This window comes from Cyphomyrmex costatus, unplaced genomic scaffold (assembly GCF_001594065.2).
Source record: "Cyphomyrmex costatus isolate MS0001 unplaced genomic scaffold, Ccosl1.0 scaffold254, whole genome shotgun sequence".
Lineage (NCBI taxonomy): Eukaryota > Metazoa > Arthropoda > Insecta > Hymenoptera > Formicidae > Cyphomyrmex > Cyphomyrmex costatus.
The window spans coordinates 352,976-371,984 of NW_017276629.1; the positions used below are offsets into that span (position 1 = coordinate 352,976).

The window sequence follows — 19,009 nt, forward strand, 5'->3', positions numbered from 1 at the left end:
TGGTCCAATCGCTTTGAGCCCTAATACTTTTCGACAGAACTCGCCGAGAACTGTCCAGAACTCCGATCAGAACTACTCGGTACTCCCAAAAAATTTTGACTTTATATTTTTTCGGGGTCCCACTTCGGAAAATTTTTTGAGAGTACCGAATTGTTCTGATCGGAGTTCTGGACTGTCCTCGACGAGTTCTGTCGAAAAGTATGAGGGCTCAAAGCGATTGGAGCAACGGTTTCCGAGATAGACTTTAAAAATTGTTGATCTTCTGACAAATGTCGCTGTATATTGCAAACCGTTGGTCCAATCGCTTTTTCACCTAACAGTTTTCGATAGAACTCGTCGAGTACTGTATGAAACGCTACTCAGAACTACTCGGTACTCTCAAAAAAATTTTCAAAGACACCCTCTAAATCACTAATATACCTAATTTCACCAAAATCGAACAATCTTTAGGATTTACGTTAATTTTACGTTCGCCATATTAGGTCCACTATTTCGAATTTTCAATTTTTGAGTACAGATTCGAAATAATCGACCCCGAAAATCCTCAAATACGAAATCACATCAAAATCAGAGAATTCCTACAGCCTCAACGAAAAGAGGCTTCAAAAAAGCGTGACACGCCAATTTTAAGATATGATGATTATTAAAAAGTGATTATTAAGCGCATACATGTATGTCATTAAAAATCATAGAGAACCCTTCGTATCGTCAAAAAGAAGCAGGAATTAACATCAGAACTATTGTATCTAAAAATTAATTCTTCAAAAATTTTTATTTTTTTTTTATTATTCGAAAATTTTTTTTACAATCAGGAACTCTAGGCAATCGCAAATCGAAGCTATTAAACCGTTCAGAACTATTCCACCTCGAAATTCGATAAAAAGTTAGCACTCCATTTTTGAAAAATGTAAAAAAAATGTTTATTGTGCGGAACTCTTGTTATTAACTATAGGGAACTTTTCGTCTCGTCAAAAGGAAGTGGAAACTCTAATCAGAACTCCTGAGTACTATAGTTGTGGTGCTAACTTAACATACCCCCGTATACGGGATTCGGTAAAATAATCGAATCTCTCTCTTTCTCTTTCTCTCTCAGTAAGTCGGTGGCGCGTTCAGATTATACGATTTTTCTACCGATTCGGTTTTTCTACCGTAGATCGTAGCATCCCAGTCAGCTGTTTGACGCAGAGCTCTTAGCTAGTCGTGCTTGTACATATACATAGTGTTTGTAAAATACCGCCCACTAGCCATTATTTCTGATAAAAGTTGAGTCGATTACTATTAAGAAATTTTTTTCTACCGTACTTATTGAAATAGTTATTATCGAGTAATAAAGATAATCCAATTGAAACTTTGAAAAAATTGTTAAGAAAAAAATTGTACAGAGAAACGAGATAATCTTTTGTATATTTAGAATATGTATAAGGTCAATATAATTATACAATTATTATTATACAATTTTAATCGGTGAACACATATATTAAATAGGTGGTATTAAATAATTTTTTTTATACCAACAGATGTATAACGATTGAGAAGCTATTTCTTCCGACTCTAAATAAAAGTATACGCACGCAGAGAACGTGGAGCTGTACGGTGAAACCATCGTAGACACGCGCGATAAATACTAAACAGAAGACTCGTGCTTTGTAGGGGCGCGTGTCTCGCGATTTCTACGAATTTCTCTCGTGTCTTAATGCAAATACGTACTATAATAAGGAGGGCCGACGGTCTCTCTTTGCGCGCGCTAATAATACCACCAGCCGATATATAACTGGCGTGCGAGCGAAGTGTTCCGCTCTGGCGTGTGACGGGTCCGCACGGAGATCCGCCCACGTATCGTCATTTCGTTCTAGCTTAAAATCTCCGAGAGATGATTTCAGTATTCCGTCGGTTCTCTGTCTAATCGCATGCGCGAGCGTAAATACTCTCGAATTATCGGATTCGGACACACACACACACACACACACACACACACACACACACACACACTGTTCGCAGAAGAAGATTATCTCCGAATTAACGAAACGTTTTTAACACGCGATTCTTGCCTGATACTTGGAATTGTCGGACTCTTGCGACGTCTGTAGCAAACTTATATCAGGAATTATTCATTGATAAAGAACAATTCCTGATCCTTTATCGAGCATCGTGACTTTACGAGTATTGAGTGCCCCGCGCGACGGAGACGAAGTATTCGGAGTACAGCGAGAAATCCGGGTGATCGATCTCTGTAGTTATCGTCCTCTCCCGAGTGCGCCATTACGGAGAATCCTGAGGGGAACGCCCCTGCAACATCCAACGCAGGGGTACCGGCCATATACCTGAACGACGGCTACGTCGACAGGTAAGGATCGTTTTGTTAGAGCAAAGATGGGTCCTCCCGCCTCGAGATTAATTCTTTTCACTGCCCTACTCCGCGCAGATGCCCCGAGAGGATTTTATCCCGCTTTATCACAGCAGCGTCAGCTGCTGCTGTAAATACCGCCGGTATTCAGTCTATTGTCAGTGATCGAAAAATCTGTTTTGGCGCTAGTTACGGAAATTACTCTTTTTCTCGAAGGTCTATCTAATACTCTATCTATAATATATCTATTTTTTCTCTTCAATATGCGCAAACAATTGTTTTTTCCTGACATTCAAGAGATTCAAAAGATTTAAAAAATTGAGAAGTAAAACATCTTTAGGAAGCATTAATTTATGTATAAATGCAATACATTTTGATATCTTGCATTTTATAAATTCTTATATATATATTTTTAATATTTACAAAAATGTTCACTTATTCTAATTTGCACACGAAACATTTTCTTTTGTAGAATTTTAATTGATAACTTAGTAACACAAATACACCAACAGCATATTAATAAAAATAACAAATTTGAATATTGCTAAATATTTTCTTGTAACAGGCTTAATTAATTTTGATATTCAAGTTTTAATTTCTTATAATTTGGAGAATAATTGAAGTTCGGTAATGAGTTTGATATTCATAATAATCACGGAATATATATTCCCGTGCTGTATGAAAATAGTGTGCACCGATACGCGTTCGTGCCAGCGACGATACTTAAACGTTCTCTCGATGCGCGTGTTGGTTTCCAGTCCGAGATCAGACGCGCCGGCGTTATTTGAGCAGGCCGTCGCAATTTATTTGGCCGATCATTCTCGTTAATTATGCAGTTATGCGCCGCGCGGTCGGACGAGCCGCGCGTCTATCGTAAAGCGCCGAACGTTTCGCAGCCTTGAGGATCTTCCGCGCACCGAGCAGGGCAAAATTCCGTGCTAGCTAGCGGCCAGCTGTAAAAAGGCCGGTACCCCTGTAAAATGCATTGTAAACTACATTTACGACGTAACGTGTCTTCGCACGATGCTCGCTATGAGCCTGCTTAATGTTCTGCGAATTGCTCGCTCGCTTACTTATATATATATATACCATATAAACAACTACGTGCGAATGCGATGTGGAATGTATAAGGCGATCGTGTATCGTGAAACTTCTTTCGTAATTAAGATCAGTCGTGATAATTAGCCTATGGTGGAATAAATGTGAGACCTTGCGATAATTCTTGATGATAAAATTGACACTATTACAAGACCGTCAGATAATAAATTCTATATACCGTCATTATAAAATCATTAGAAAGTTATAAATTATCAGTCACGTAGTTATTGTTTTTTTCTTTTGTCATAAGTTCGCCATCCTTAATTTATCGCAATCTCTTTTTTTCAAGATGTTGGAAAAATAGAAATTTTTTTATCGACCTGATCGTCGGCTATAATTAAATATGTGATAGTCAAGTTGTTGAGTATGTATCATTTTCTTAATGTAAAAAGATGAATTAATTTAATGTGTATAAGATAAAATGTGCTATCAGTGTAATTTTAACTGTACGTTAACGTTAGATAGATAGTAATGATTTACGCATAGAATATTTAAATTTCTTTGCAGTCTAATCTAATACTCTCAAAAGAACGATATCAATAATTTATTTTTCTCTTTTAAATATTAGTTTTATCTTTGATTAATGTCATGCGTCTGCGTGTCAACAATAGTTGATAAAAAATTGAACAATATTAAATTGGATAATATTAAAAATTCTTAAGCGGCCCTTAGACGATCAATATTAGTGCATAATATTTAATATTGCACATTGTTATTAATTATTTAAAATCTATAGTGATATTTATTTTTAATTATCTAAAGGGAGTATTAATAATAATGCTGTTCAAAATAATTATATAATAATATTGATCGTCTAGGAGTCACTCTATTAATATTGTCTATTCAGAGTATTTTTACTTTGATTGTTTAAACTCGCCTGATAAAACATCGGTTATTGAATCTGTGAAATTATAAATTGTAAAAAATGTTCTTACATCTTTTAATATTGCTGCTAAAAGAAATTGTCTTAAGTTATGAACATTGTAACCTTATTTTTCATCAATTTTCTGACATCGTGTATACCTCGCTTAATAATTTAATCTGTATGCAAATTACGTTAGACTATCGAATAGATTAATAACCAGAAGGCCAATCTGATCGGCTTTACAATGAATATTAAGAGAATGTTGAGTGAGATTGACTTGGCCCAATTTGTTAATAAGCTCATGCGCGTAATTGAACCGCGTCACGGTAAGGTAATTCGGTCGTGTGAAAGTATCGTGATTCTCGATAACATAATTAGAGAGGCACTAAATACATATCGATCTGTCCATTTTGATGGTAAAAGATTTCCATTTTGATTTTCCAGCGTGGATTTGCTCGTTTATTACTGTCACTTTCATCGTGATTGTCGTTGATAAGGTACATTTATGATTTATTCATTGTAATCTGGAAATTAATATGATAATTCCATATCATTTCCAGATTAAAATGAAGAGACTGGTTCATTTAAAATAAATCGAAATTAAATATTATGATAAGCTTAGCTGATAAACGAAAATTTATAACGTGCGAAGGAAAATTTTATTGTACAATGTCAAGATAGTGGTTAAAAATTGATATTACTTAAATAATTTTTTTTTTTTCACTTTTAATACCTGCCTTTATGATTAATATTTTATCTATTATTTTGATGATCTAACAAAATTATTTTCCGAAGATCAGTATCTAACTATAATAAAATTATAGATATTTCAGCAAAACCATAATTCATGTTAATAAGACATGTATATTGTCTTCGAATATGTATGTTTTATTACGAATTGTATTTCTTATTTATGTCTCAAGAATAGTAAGGACAATAGAATCAGTTACGAAATGTAACTTTAATCTAATGTTCCATGTGTGATCGTGGAGACAATTATTCGCACGTTGTATAAATATTGCGGCATAAGAGCGATATAAATACATTGCGTATACTTATATGTATATTCTATTATAGATATTTCAGCAAAACCATAATTCATGTTAATAAGACATGTATATTCTCTTCGAATATGTATGTTTTATTACGAATTGTATTTCTTATTTATGTCTCAAGAATAGTAAGGACAATAGAATCAGTTACGAAATGTAACTTTAATCTAATGTTCCATGTGTGATCGTGGAGACAATTATTCGCACGTTGTATAAATATTGCGGCATAAGAGCGATATAAATACATTGCGTATACTTATATGTATATTCTGTGGTAAAGTCTCAGCGGGAGAAACTTTCTATTGTGGCGCACGATAGCGGAAGTTCGAGTATTCTGTAAATGGAATATGTATGCGTCGTCTGGTCAGTGGTCATTATCATATGAAAATGTGTGACGGTTTACTTACCATGAGAAAATGGCACCGCCGGCGTAATCGCGATGCATATATACGCACACATACGTTATTTAAACACGCGATTGTCGTCGTGGAAGAGATTCTGTGTACATGCGCGCGTGCGTAGAAAGACGCCTGTCTCATTATACTAAGACATCGAGAGAGCAATCGCTGGCGGTAATGATGAAGCGCGGCGTAAATATAATAAAGCGTTCGAGCGACTTTAATTTACGGGTGAAACATGTGAAGTAACGTTTGCGGGAAGAACCGGCTGAGTGTGGCAGTGCGTCGACCTTTGTGCATTATCTTCGCACATGTATATACGCTAGATTCGATTTGTAGATTAGGTGTGTTCTCATGAAGCGATTTTGCTTGGTCGATACACCGCAAAGCGTTGTGAACGCATTTTTCCCCAGACAATCACGCATAAATATTTCGGATTGTATTCTAAGCAAGTATCTAATTAAATTAAAGTAAGTTAATTGATGATGATGTCGGTTAATGTAACTGTTAGTGACATAGTTAAGTCAAAATGACTTTAAAGTATACGAAACTCTTTAAATCTGATATTATTTATATATAACACATTTTTGTGACTATTTTGAAGTAATATTTCTTTGATTGAAATGGTCAAAGTTTATATAGGTAAGTACGAATTATTTTCGATTGTGAAATGATTGAAAATAAAAGCAATCGAATAACAACATACTTTAGTCGGCTTCACTTAAACGTTTCGATTAAACGCAAATGGATTTTCCAAGTGCTTCAATGAAATATTCGTTGAGAACGTTTCCTATCAGTTTCGTAGTCGATCATGTAGTAGTTAATTAATTAAATGGATAGTCTGGCGAGTTGTTAATTGCGGTGTCCGCAAAACCAGCTGAGCGCATGACTAAAATAGTTAGTGTTTCAATTTGTCTCGAGATGCTGAATATTACATAATCGACAGTTGTTTGAAATTATCAAACTGTGTTAAGAAGTTCGTTAATTCTCGTTATCAACACGTATCGGTTTCTTAAACATTCCATGGAACTTATTCAACATTTGTTATCGATTTAGAATAAGAGAAACGTACTACATACATCTATGATACATATTTAAGAAATCTTTAAATCTCTCTCTTCTCACATTGATCGAATTTATTTAATTTGTTCTTAAAGTGATCGAAAACTAGCAATACTTAAGTAGCAATATTTTATTTTGCCTCATATAGGCACATTAGAAAAATGTTGCCAGCAGCGTATCGAATATTTTAATCGCTATTTAAAAAATCGATTAATTAACAAACTCAATTGTTCTTGCACATTATCACACACATACAAATTGATATGTTGATGAAGTTAATTACAAATGGAGATAATCAAGTCTAGAGAAATAATTATATTATTTCCCTAGACTTGATTATTAAGACATATTTTAACGTAAAGGGAAGAAGTTGAGAGCAAAAAAGAATATAATAGATGAAATGGGGAGAGGAGAGAGAAGCGGTAATAATGGATGGGAGACGTAGATAAATTAAGAAAAGACTGCAGAAAAGAGAAAGAATGATGTGAATGAGATGAAGGCCTTTTGTAAACCAAGTCCGTATTTTAAGCAGTTCCATAGATGATAACACTATTATTACACAACATTTGATATTGCATAATATTATTAATCATGGAGGCTATATTGAACTTCTAAATTTTGAATTATTTAAAGGAGGTATCAATACATAATATAAAATAATTATACACTAATATTAATTTAAGGGCCGTTTTAGGGGCTGAATTAAATAAACATATTTTCCTTACCTCTCTCTTATCTCCCCCACTTTCTCAATCTATATTCCTCGATTAATAAGTTTATTGAAACAAAAGCAAAAGATCTTCTATAAATGATGATAAATAATTTCCTAGACTTTCTCTCAATCTATATTTCTCGATTAATAATTTCACTGAAATGGAAGCGGAATATTTTGCCTTCGATTAAAATTGAAATTCCATCTCGAATATCACTACTCGATCCATTAGAAGTTAATATCTTCTTGACATATTGAAATTATTTAGCGATTATAAAATATTATCCTGTATTGAGTATAATCTTATTTGTGATCGAATTATCAGAATAACTTATTGAAATATTGCTGTTTGTTATTTTTACAGTCTGAGCGAATGTTACTTCGCGGGCAAGGGCGCAGCCTTGGTTTTACCGCCGAACGAAAGGGCTCGCCCCTCGAGGCGAGTCTCGGCGGCAGGATGCGATATTCAGCAACACTTACAGTCTATGTTTTACCTGTTAAGGCCCGAGGAGACTTTGAAGATGGTAAGTAAAGGGTTAATTTTTGATACAAGTACCTTTTTATTTAAAGAAATTGCACAAGTAATTTTCTTGGTATAAATTTTATATTATATAAAATTATCGTCTTGTGCCGCAATTACATTGATTTGTCTTCTTAAAATAGCGCCCGTAAGGATTACTGAAAAATTTTCAGTTTCGCGTCTCCAGGTATCGAATGTGCGTGAAGTTAGCACCGCCATTTTGAAAAAAAAATAAAATAAAATTTGTGCTGAATTGTGCTAGATTTGTGCTACATTGTGCCGCAAGAATTAATGACATAACTCAAAAAACAAAGCATTAAATTTAAAAACGTTTTTTTCGCCAGCACCGCCATTTTGTTTAATCGGCAAAATAAACATTGTGCTGAGTTGTGCTCGATTTGTGCTACATTCTGCCGCAAAGATTTCAGCCGTTCTTTCATAACACCAAAAGTTATGACTAAAAATAGTTTTTCCTTCCGTGTTCGGTTTTTTGCCCATAAATCGGGTTTGTAGTGCTTCCATGTGATCGATACAGTATATCTGAGTTGTGCTGTCGTAGCACAACTCAGCACAACCATTATATTCGCCGGTACAGCGATATTAAGGGTACTTTACTCTTGATAGCGATCCATTGCGCAATGCTTTCTTGTTCAAAATTCGGGTTTATAATGCTTATGAAAGAACGGCTGAAATCTTTGCGGCACAATGTAGCACAAATCGAGCACAACTCAGCACAATGTTTATTTTGCCGATTAAACAAAATGGCGGTGCTGGCGAAAAAAACGTTTTTTTTTTTCAATTTAACGCTTTGTTTTTTGAGTTATGTCATTAATTCTTGCGGCACAATGTAGCACAAATCTAGCACAATTCAGCACAAATTTTAATTTTATTTTTTTTTCAAAATGGCAGTGCTAACTTTACGCACATTTATATCGAACGTATCTCGCAAATATATCTCGCACGATCTTTCGTGTAGCATCAAAGATTACCGTATTGAGACGAGGAGACGCTTGAATGCATCGCATAAAGCGCGACTGTTACGCGTACGCTAAAAATATTTCCGATTCTGAGAATTGGCAATTGTAAATTGGCAACAGTTTCGACGTTTCGCGCGGCAGAGCGGCGAAGTCACGGGGTTTTCACGTTCAAGCCCACTACCCAGCTCTTGTGCGATTTACGGCTCGGATTGCGGGATAATTTCGCGCGCGTGTTCCGATGTGTTTTCCTTGAGACGCGGACGAACCGTGTGTCCCCAATTATGCGCGTTCGCGAAATTGGCAGCTCTTGCTATCGTTCGCCTTCGTCGCCGCTCGCTCGAGCGCGCTGAGAATTACGGCTTTACCATTCCGCTCGGCCGCCACCAAGACACCGTGGAACTCGTCGGAATCGTGTAAACAAGCAAGCATACTCGGGTACACTCTACCTGCCGTCGCGCAGTCTTGAACGGGGCAAGGAAGTTGGCAATCGCTATTATCTTGAAACGTGCTCCGACATAATACGTGATTTCACAAGCCAATCTTTGTATCTTATTTTTTAATATCGCGTTCCAATGCAATCTGTATATGTACATATGACCGAGATATTAACATGAAAAGCAAATTAATTATTTCGAAAAATATTAATTCATGAGAATAGCGAGTATTGAGATAAATGCAATGGAAATTTTTTTAACTTTTTATCTTTCGTTTCCTGTAGAGATATGACAAATTTTTGTCTTTTACGACCTCTTATTTCCAATGTCTTAATTAAAGAAATTTTTTAATAACCGTATGCGTGTTTTTTAAGATTTATGTGACAGATATAGAGAGAGTTTACGTGACTTATCAGCGTGAAAATGTAAATTACTTTGTACTTTAAAGACTCGCGATGTGAACATTGCTAATCAGAAGCCGCTGGATTCTTGAAACGACGCATATACTCTTACTTTTTATTAGTCGTGTTGTGAAGTAAACACATATGCTATGTAATTAATGCCCCTGGGGTTAATTAATGCACTCCACCTTTTCTTCGCGCGTCTGACAATTAGCGAGTCGCGGAACTCTGTTTCCCTTAAGATACAGGGACTTTAATTTCCTTTGTGAGCAGCGCGGAAGCAATTCTGCCGTTATTCTTCTGTATACGAGGAAGTTCCGCGTGGCCTGTAATATTTCCGTCGGGGATCCTTAAGTAATATATCCACAACGGCTCTGAACAATGCGTTCTCACGTGAAGTGCGTTCAAGACGTTCGTGTAGGCTTCCTCTGTTTAGCAAAAGTTTTCGAGATTTTATAATGTTTTATATATTGAATATTAGAAAATTACAAGAATTTTATTTCCTAAGGATAAATTGATATCAGAAATTGATAGATTAAAAAGTTTATTAGAACCAAGATTGAAAATTTATGGCATATATCTTAAATAACAATAGTACGAAAAAAATAAAATAAAAATTAAGTAATATAGAAATTTTCTCGACTCTCTAAATTATTTGGATTAAAATCTCATTTTAAAGAATGAAAATTGAGCCAGTTTTAAAAATAATGAGTGACTTAACTTTCAATTTAAGAGTGAGATTTTATTCTTCAAAGTAAGATTTATTTTAAAAGTTTTAGAGAAATCGTTTGAAGTTTGTTTTGTTATATTGATCAGAACTGAAAGTGGAAACTGCTAGTAAAATATAACGAATAATTATAATTATATTGTTCATTCGTTCATCGTTTATTGTTAAAGCGGAATAGATCCGAATCTGGATTTTCGAGTACGAATATTTCTAAGAAGCTTAAGTATATTATATTTGATGGACTATCGTCCGCCGGTAGGGCGATCCGATTTGTAGTCGTTAAGAGATAAGACAAGCGACTGTGATCTCGGAAGCTCGCACCGCGCTGTCTATCGTGAGATTGCGACCTGGAATTTTCCACGTGGGATCGCCTCTAGTCGACCGGTGTCGACGATGTCGCGATGGGACTGTCGGTGAAGTGGGCTAAGTGCGACCCACATGCGCGGGTCGTCGTCATCATTACAGCGAAGGCGACGCATTTGAGGTCGCGGCCGATGAGCAACGAGCGCTTCCGGTCGGTGCGCGAATAAGGGAAAGGCGACTGCGGGTTTCGCCGTTGTGAATACAATCGAATCGATAATCGCAGGAAAGATACGGTCCATTTCTCGATGAATAAATCGGAAGAGTTAGTAGCCCCCTGTTGTTTTTTTTTTCCTTCTTTTAGAAAAGCAGCGTATCGAGTTTATTTACATTCTCGTGAATTTTTCAAGTTATACCGTAAGATAAAGATATTTCTTATGATATTCCTTTTTTTATTTTTATTATTTTTTTCATTGTGTGTAGAGGTATACCGAAGAGTATCGAACAGAGGAAAAGGTTAAACTTGAACTTCGAAAATTGAATTCAAATCTTACATTGTTCAGAATTGCACCGTATGTTCGAAATAAGATCGTTCAGAATTATCCTGTAACTTGCACCATTAATATATTAATGGTGAATTTTTGAAGATGGACTGTAGTGGGTCCTAAAATTATCCACTGTAATTGTTGTAATTTTACTGATGCTTACGTGTGATTTTTTTTTACAATGCGGATGAGCCATGTTTCTTGCAGGCGCATTCTTTACGAAAGAATGTGCGCGATGTATTCGATACGATTGACCGTCAAAAGTGAATGGCCAACGGTAAATTGCCTTTACCTTTGACATGAGCTCGCGTTCCGGATCGGGGACGAGCAACTAGCTCTAGAAAAAGTAAGCCGTGCTAGCAGAGATCCCTGACCCGGTTTGGAAAGACTTTAGCTCGTTCTCCTTTAGCATAGGGGGGGGGGGGGGGGGAAATCATCGATATGTTCCTCATGCGATTCGACGGGTTTTGAACGACTGAGGTCAAGGGCGAAGTTAACTTTCTGTTCGCGCGTCCCGATACCTATCGGCGGAAGTCACGGCCAAACTGGATTTCTCATTGAAATCAATATAATGTAAATTGCAAGAAAATTGCATCTGTATGGTAAAAGCGAACGAAGGTAATCAGCATTCTCTGCATTTTAATCGTGCGATTCATAATTTCACAGGTGTCGAGTCGACTCTCGAAAAGGTTTCCGCTTGAATAGTAGCGCGATTTTTGTAATGAAAATGTTGTTATCACGGAGCGTATGTTTTCATCTTGTGCAATACACAGTAATGCTATCGGATGTTGAAAGTGTAGCAATGTAGAATTATTTTTTTTATGTTTGAATAATTTCAATGCGCTCGATGAATAATATATATACATTATATTTTTGAGCTTTCACAGAATATGTAGTACGTACACATTCGAGAATATATTTACGGAGAATCGCAATAAAAGCGAATGGCATATAAATATACCTGCAACTACTTAACTTGCAGTAGCAGCAATACATGATACGCAATACAAGGGGAAAAATATAAAACTTGTCTCGGTGAATAAAGGTAAATTTGTGTTTGTGAAGTTAGTACGTTTTAGTAATTTATGTTTAAATTTGTGTTTAATTTGTAAAAAATAAAATAGTTTGAACGGCACTTTTCATAGTTTACTATTCCTGATAAAAATTTAAAAAAAAAGTTCTCTATCTCTTTTTTTATTTTAGTTAATAAAAAGTGCGGAACTTTTTATTTTATAAGGAGCTATCAGAAGCGTTATTGGAGTTGCCATAATTTTTGTTATATTAATAAAATGTATTATTAATAAATAAATATTATAAAATAAATTAATATTTAATAAAATATATTATTAAATATTATATTAATAAAATTGTGCTAACTTCATAAATCTAACGAATTTGATATTTACCATGTTCTAAGTATAGCTTTGACACACGCGGTATACAGCTGTTTTCTTTCGCGGCGAAGGAGGTAACTACGGAGAGCTGCTGAAATCTCCTGGTCTCGCGAGTGGCTAATATTGTGCGGAGGCGAGCAAATTGTATATAAAATCGCAAGCTCATGATTCTGACCTTTACAGCGGTATAAATCGCACTATAAGATAGAAGAGCGCGACGCAAGGATGCACGAGTCTCGCAAAAGGCGAATCGTTGGGGTCTTGCATTGTCATTTCGCTTCTCGGTAGTTTAAACAATTCACCGTGTTCATCCTCCTCCGACTGAACGAAAAGAGAATGGAGAAACGCGGTGTCGATGCGATAAACGCGCCAATCTCTCGAGAGACATAATATATCGCTTGCGCCGCTCGACTTTTCTCTGCCTCGTTCTCTTACTCCTTGGAACGATCGATCGTCGCTGATCTCGATCGGCGCGTGTTCGACGCGTGTGGCACCATTCGTACAGTAGTACCGGATGTGTAATCGCCCAGAATGTTCACTGAAAGCATATCAATGAGAAGCGGAACAAAAAAGAACGGCGATTCTGTGAATTGGAAGGAGAAAGGAGAAAATGTGTATGTGCGTCGATTAATAAGAAATGGTATTATAGATGTTTATTTTATTTATGGGAAGATCAAATTTTTTTAATTGAAATGCTATATCGATTGACAAAAGCATCGATTTTATTCCATTCCTTGTACTTATCATTTATTTCACGTAGTACCTGTGCATATATAATTTATTTTTATAAATCATGATACGTATGTATTTAATTCATTTCAAATTGAAATTGCATTTAAAATAGACATGCGCTACATTACTGTTAAATTTGAAATATCTGTTCTACTTCAGAATAGTATTGATTATGCTGACATAGTTATAAAATTATTCGAGGTATCACACTGTTAAATTTATAATATCAAAAATTCCATCTAATTTGAGTTATTTTTAATTATTTCTATGTATCACTACTGCTCTTACCCAATATATCATTAATTTGTCTAAAACCATGAAGTTAAACAATTTAATTTAAGAAAAATGTATTAAATTTGAGACTCAAATTTAGTTTATTATTTATTAAGTTAATGGACATTGCTTATTTTAAAACTAACCATAAAATGGATTGATTTATATTTTGATATATCATACTTAGAGGTTAAAGATAACAGAATATTATTTAATTCAAAAAAGGTTATCATTGGCTCTTTTGATATCTATCTGATCTTTTGATATCTATATAATAGCAAATATTCTGTCTCTTAAAATAAAAGCACTATTATGTTTTTTCTGCTGAACTTTGCTGATAAGTACATCGATAAGCTTTAATAAAAAACATTCTTTTTATAATACTATATTATATTGTATAGTATTGCAAATAATACATAATTATTAAAAATGTAAATTATTATTTGTGCTGTGAAACAAATGTCTCTCAAGATTAACTCGATTTAATAATTAATTACTTTATCAAATAGATACTTAATTATTAAGTACTTGACATTGGTTGACAGTCGAATTAATGTGATATATCTGACAATGAGAAGTGTTTTTTTTTTATGAATTGTATATTTCTCCTTGTTTAGTTCATCGACAAAAAAATATATTTGCGTCAGAATACCGGATACACTTGTCGGCTACTCGCGTTGCAGTAGTTGCGTTCCTCCTGCCGCGATGCAAATTGCTGTAGTGATAAATCGCTTATGATGCCGCTAACGCAACTTTAACTCGCTAGGAACACGCGATCGTCGTTACATATCGCGCGTTATTATTCCATGCCATTTCGCGGTCTTGAGCGATGATCCTTTCTGAAAAATCATATTCTGCGACACGGAACGAACGTTTTAATGAAAAGGAGGCGCAGTTGGATATAGATTTTAACACTTTTCTTTTATTATGAGAATAATTCGACATAAATTTTATAATCAACAATTCAACCTATCATTTTTATGATCTCGATTGTCACTGTTGGTATTTGATGAGAATCCCAAGAAGTAGTCAGTAAGACTTGAAACTTACAAGACATTTACATTTTATCTCGCATTTTATGGATCGTGTAATAACTCGGCAAGTTCGGAATACGACGATTAAGGAGCTCATTTTATAGCTCCATTGTCACATACTTCGCAAATAATGTTAAAATATCTTTTACGATTTGTATTACTATTCATTTCTTTTGTATTTATGCGTGACCAGAACAATTTCCACTATTATAATTATGAAGTCGCTTTTTATTTCTTACTTTGATGTAACCTGCAATTAGAGTTATTTTGCATTAAAATTCTCAGAACTCTTAGCATTGTAATTGGTTTATTCCAGGAAGAAGTAATTTTTACTTGAAATGTGTATAAAAAAAAAAGGTTTCTATCGTGTTGCAATTACTACTCGTGACGTCATTCGAGGGTTTGTGGCAAAAAAAGATCTCGCGCCAAAATTCCCCATTGCGACTGTCCGATATAAGAAAGACAAATAAATTCCGTTGGTATAATACAAATCTCATAGGATTAAAGATAAACTAACAAAGGTGCAACTGCTAATTGTAAGCAACGTTGTTGCGCCGCGAGCAATCGTAAATACATATATTTTCCAGCGTGATTCTTTGTTTCGCGAGAAAACACTGACGAAACATATGCGGATGAATACGTGGGCGCTTTTATGGACCGCACATTGTTACCATCGACCTCATAAATCGTTTCGTCGATTGCGTGGTCATCTTAACTGTCGGCCACTTGATTACCATAGAAATGAGGTTGCCATCGAGAGAAGAAAATGCTTCTGTTGCATACAGATAAGGCTTATCCTACTGAAAGATCCTTCCGTTTAATTTGGTGTAGCTTCTTTATCTTTGCTGGCACTGTTTATTATTAAATTAAAAACGGCTAACCTATACAGTGGCGTACAAAAGTTTTCGACCAATAACATTTTGTATTTTAATTTATGAAAAAAGGAACTTGATAAGATTTTAATTATCGGGTATTAGTACAAGATGTGGATAACGAAATCTTGTACTAAAACTTATAATAATAATAATTTTATTAGGCTCTTTTTTTTATAAATTAAGGTACAAAATTACTGGCCGGAAACTTTTGCACGCCATTGTATCTCTTTAATTTTATTTTTAATTGTAATTATTTTTATTGTAATTATTATTAATTTATTCTTCTGTCTATTTTCCTATTATCCACTTTTCAATCATCATCTATTTACCTCCTGTTTTCCTCTTATCCACCTTTCGTCCACTTACCATCCACCTCGTACTCATCTCTCATTCATCTCTTATTTTTTTTCTAATCACCGCCAATCTTTCCAATTTTCTCCCTAGATATTTACCTTCTATCCACAATTCCCATTCATATCTCACTATCGAGATGCGATAATCGTGTCTTGACTGAACTAAGATTCGAGTAGTCTGTCGCGTGTACACTTGACGCGAGACACGATTGTGTCTCTTGGTATATTCGTTATGTATACGTTACATTACTTACTTTTTTATGAGGAATTTAATAAAATTTGTCACTCTTAATTATGAAATGGAATTGCTAATGTTATCGATTACATCTGCGGAGACGCAGGATATTTAAAATTTATTACATTGAACTTTCTTTGGGAATTAACCGATTATCATTTACTCGCTATACTAAATATTTCGCTAAATACATAGTGTCAAGATGATTTTTATTCAAGTGTTTATTCACAAGTGCAACAATATTAATGATATATGTTGATGAGAAGCTTAGAAATTAGGTAATTATTATACTAAATACATAGTGCCAAGATGATTTCATTATAAGTGTAAATTACAAGTGCAACAATATTAATAACATATCTCGATAAGAAGCTTGGGAAATGAGCATATAGCTTACAATAGACTTGAATAATTTTATTACTCTACGATGGTTTCTAGGTTATATAAAATAGTAATTAGCGCAGCGTTATGGTTATGCAGTTTCCGACCTACGATGTTTTTCATCTCGAAATTTCATTCGTGAAAATTCTCTTTATATGACCATGTAATGACAACTTGCCTCTTTTATTTTTTGTTGAAGATGATTATCGAGACTGCGGAGTTCTTTTGTCCAATTATCAGATAAATATTTTCGAGATAGGTTAACAATGATGTGATACTTAGTAATACTTTAGGGAGAACAGGTAAAATAATTAGGTAAGCTTAATTAGATATTAATATTGACTTGCATACGAAAGAAACACGTAGCGTATTGATTGTTCGATAACTCGTGGACATTGACCTTCTTCTCGTGAATGTTCGTGAATTGATGGCCAGGTTTGCACCGTATGAATCATGCGAAACGTCACGGAAATACTTACTGCTGTCATTTATTTCGTTTTGTGCCTCTCATTGTCAGTTAAATTCGAAAGGGCGCATCCACGAGGAAACATCAGAGATTCCTCCTCGAAGTGCTGGACGGGATCGACGAGAAACTGGTCCCTACAAGGACAACGAGGTAAGGGGGCCGCGCGATTCGCTACAAGTCGTTTCGTCGACTTCTTTTCAGCAGGGCCCCGTTACTTTTTACGCCCGTACTTAAACTTACACGTACTTGTCCGCGTGGACCGGACAACTTTTGTGCGGAAAGTGTCAGTGACCCGACCGACTATTATCCGACAGTTCAGTTGGCCACTTCCGGCGCTTTATTTGCGCGCGCGCGCGTACACTTCTTTTGCTGAATTCGATGGTTTCGATAATATTTCTTGAGAGCGTCTCGTTCCACAGGGAAATTGATCAAGATATAAATATATATAATGTTCGAAGAATACCAATTATTTATATAGCTAGTCTTCCTATTACGTATTATGGAAAATTATTGCGTCCATTTGTTTCAAAGATAGAGTGGTTCGTGCTATACACAGATCTAATCTTCGCAAAACGATCGTCTAATCTTTTTTTACCAATTTACGTTTCCGAGAATCTCTTTCATTTCTCAATGGACAGTATTATCGCGATAAATTATCGTCTCCTACACGACTGCTGCTTTTCCGGGGTTTCGTAAGGTCAAGCTTCGCGATAAAGCTGTGCAAACGTCGATACGTTGAACAATCGTCTCGGTTTAGCGATAATATCGAAACTTTCATAGTAAATGATTATATTTTGCGTTTAATTTAAGTATCGTTTATACAAATATACATAACATAAAGTTATCGATCGTTGTTATTTGAAGGTAAACTGTATTCTGTTTGTTGGATCGATGTAGGCGTTGCATGATGTAGATAGTGACGTGTATTATAATGCGATAATACATTATAATCATGAAAAAATTTATTGGAAGGTCTCATTGTTTGTTTTATTTCTCTTGACATATATGTTCTGATGAATGCTGCATATTACGAAGAGGAATAAATGTGAGGACGAAACAAAGACGTCATTTTTCTTTATTTTTGAGTTTTATATACTCTTATACATATCGTAATTCGAATTTACTACAGAACGCTATGAATATATTATAATATCATAAAAGTATTATTAAAACGGTCGAATGATTTACAACAATAAAATGTACACTCTATAATAAATATGTTCCAGTGATTAGATTTTATATATTTGTTTATATTGTTATTAATCTCAAAATAATCGTTTTTTTTAAATAATCCTTACATACAATTACATTATAATATTGTAATAAAAAAGATCCTATTTGAGATTAATATCAATAAATTTTGTGTTTGTAGGTACATGTTAGATCACTGGGACGTTTACCTTAATTCAATAATTGTAATTTTAAAACGATCGTACAAAACGTTATGTATGTGCCTAAACAAATTATAAAGTATACTTGTAATTAGTTGTGAGTTTCAGTTATTGATTTTGATCTCTACTAAAATTCTCTTTAGTTAAGTATTAATTATCAATAACTAAAAATTCGGATTATAAAAATGTACCTTACATCTGCCAGAAAATCTGTCAATTGTTTGAATATAAATTAATTAGAAGTATACATTTTTGTAATTTTAAGTCTTTATTCTATAAAATATTTCTGTCAGAGATAATATCTTTAAGGAGAAAACGCATTTCCACGTAGTGGCACGTATAAACGCGATCTAAACATCAATTATAATTATTGCACAGGCTGAAGAAGGTTAATTTACTGAAAGTTCTTTAACTGGACCGCAGACTTGACGTACTTGTAC

General features: G+C 34.7%; 1 protein-coding gene across 2 annotated transcripts in view; it reads left to right on the top strand.

The window, feature by feature from the left end:
- The window catches only part of ssh (Protein phosphatase Slingshot), a 128,671-nt gene that overhangs the window by 54,054 nt on the left and 55,608 nt on the right, over positions 1-19,009 (top strand). For both annotated transcript variants that reach the window (XM_018540612.1, XM_018540613.1), the window contains one exon: positions 7,896-8,055. In XM_018540612.1, coding sequence (XP_018396114.1) covers positions 7,896-8,055 — 160 coding nt within the window. The remainder of the gene's footprint in view (positions 1-7,895; positions 8,056-19,009) is intronic.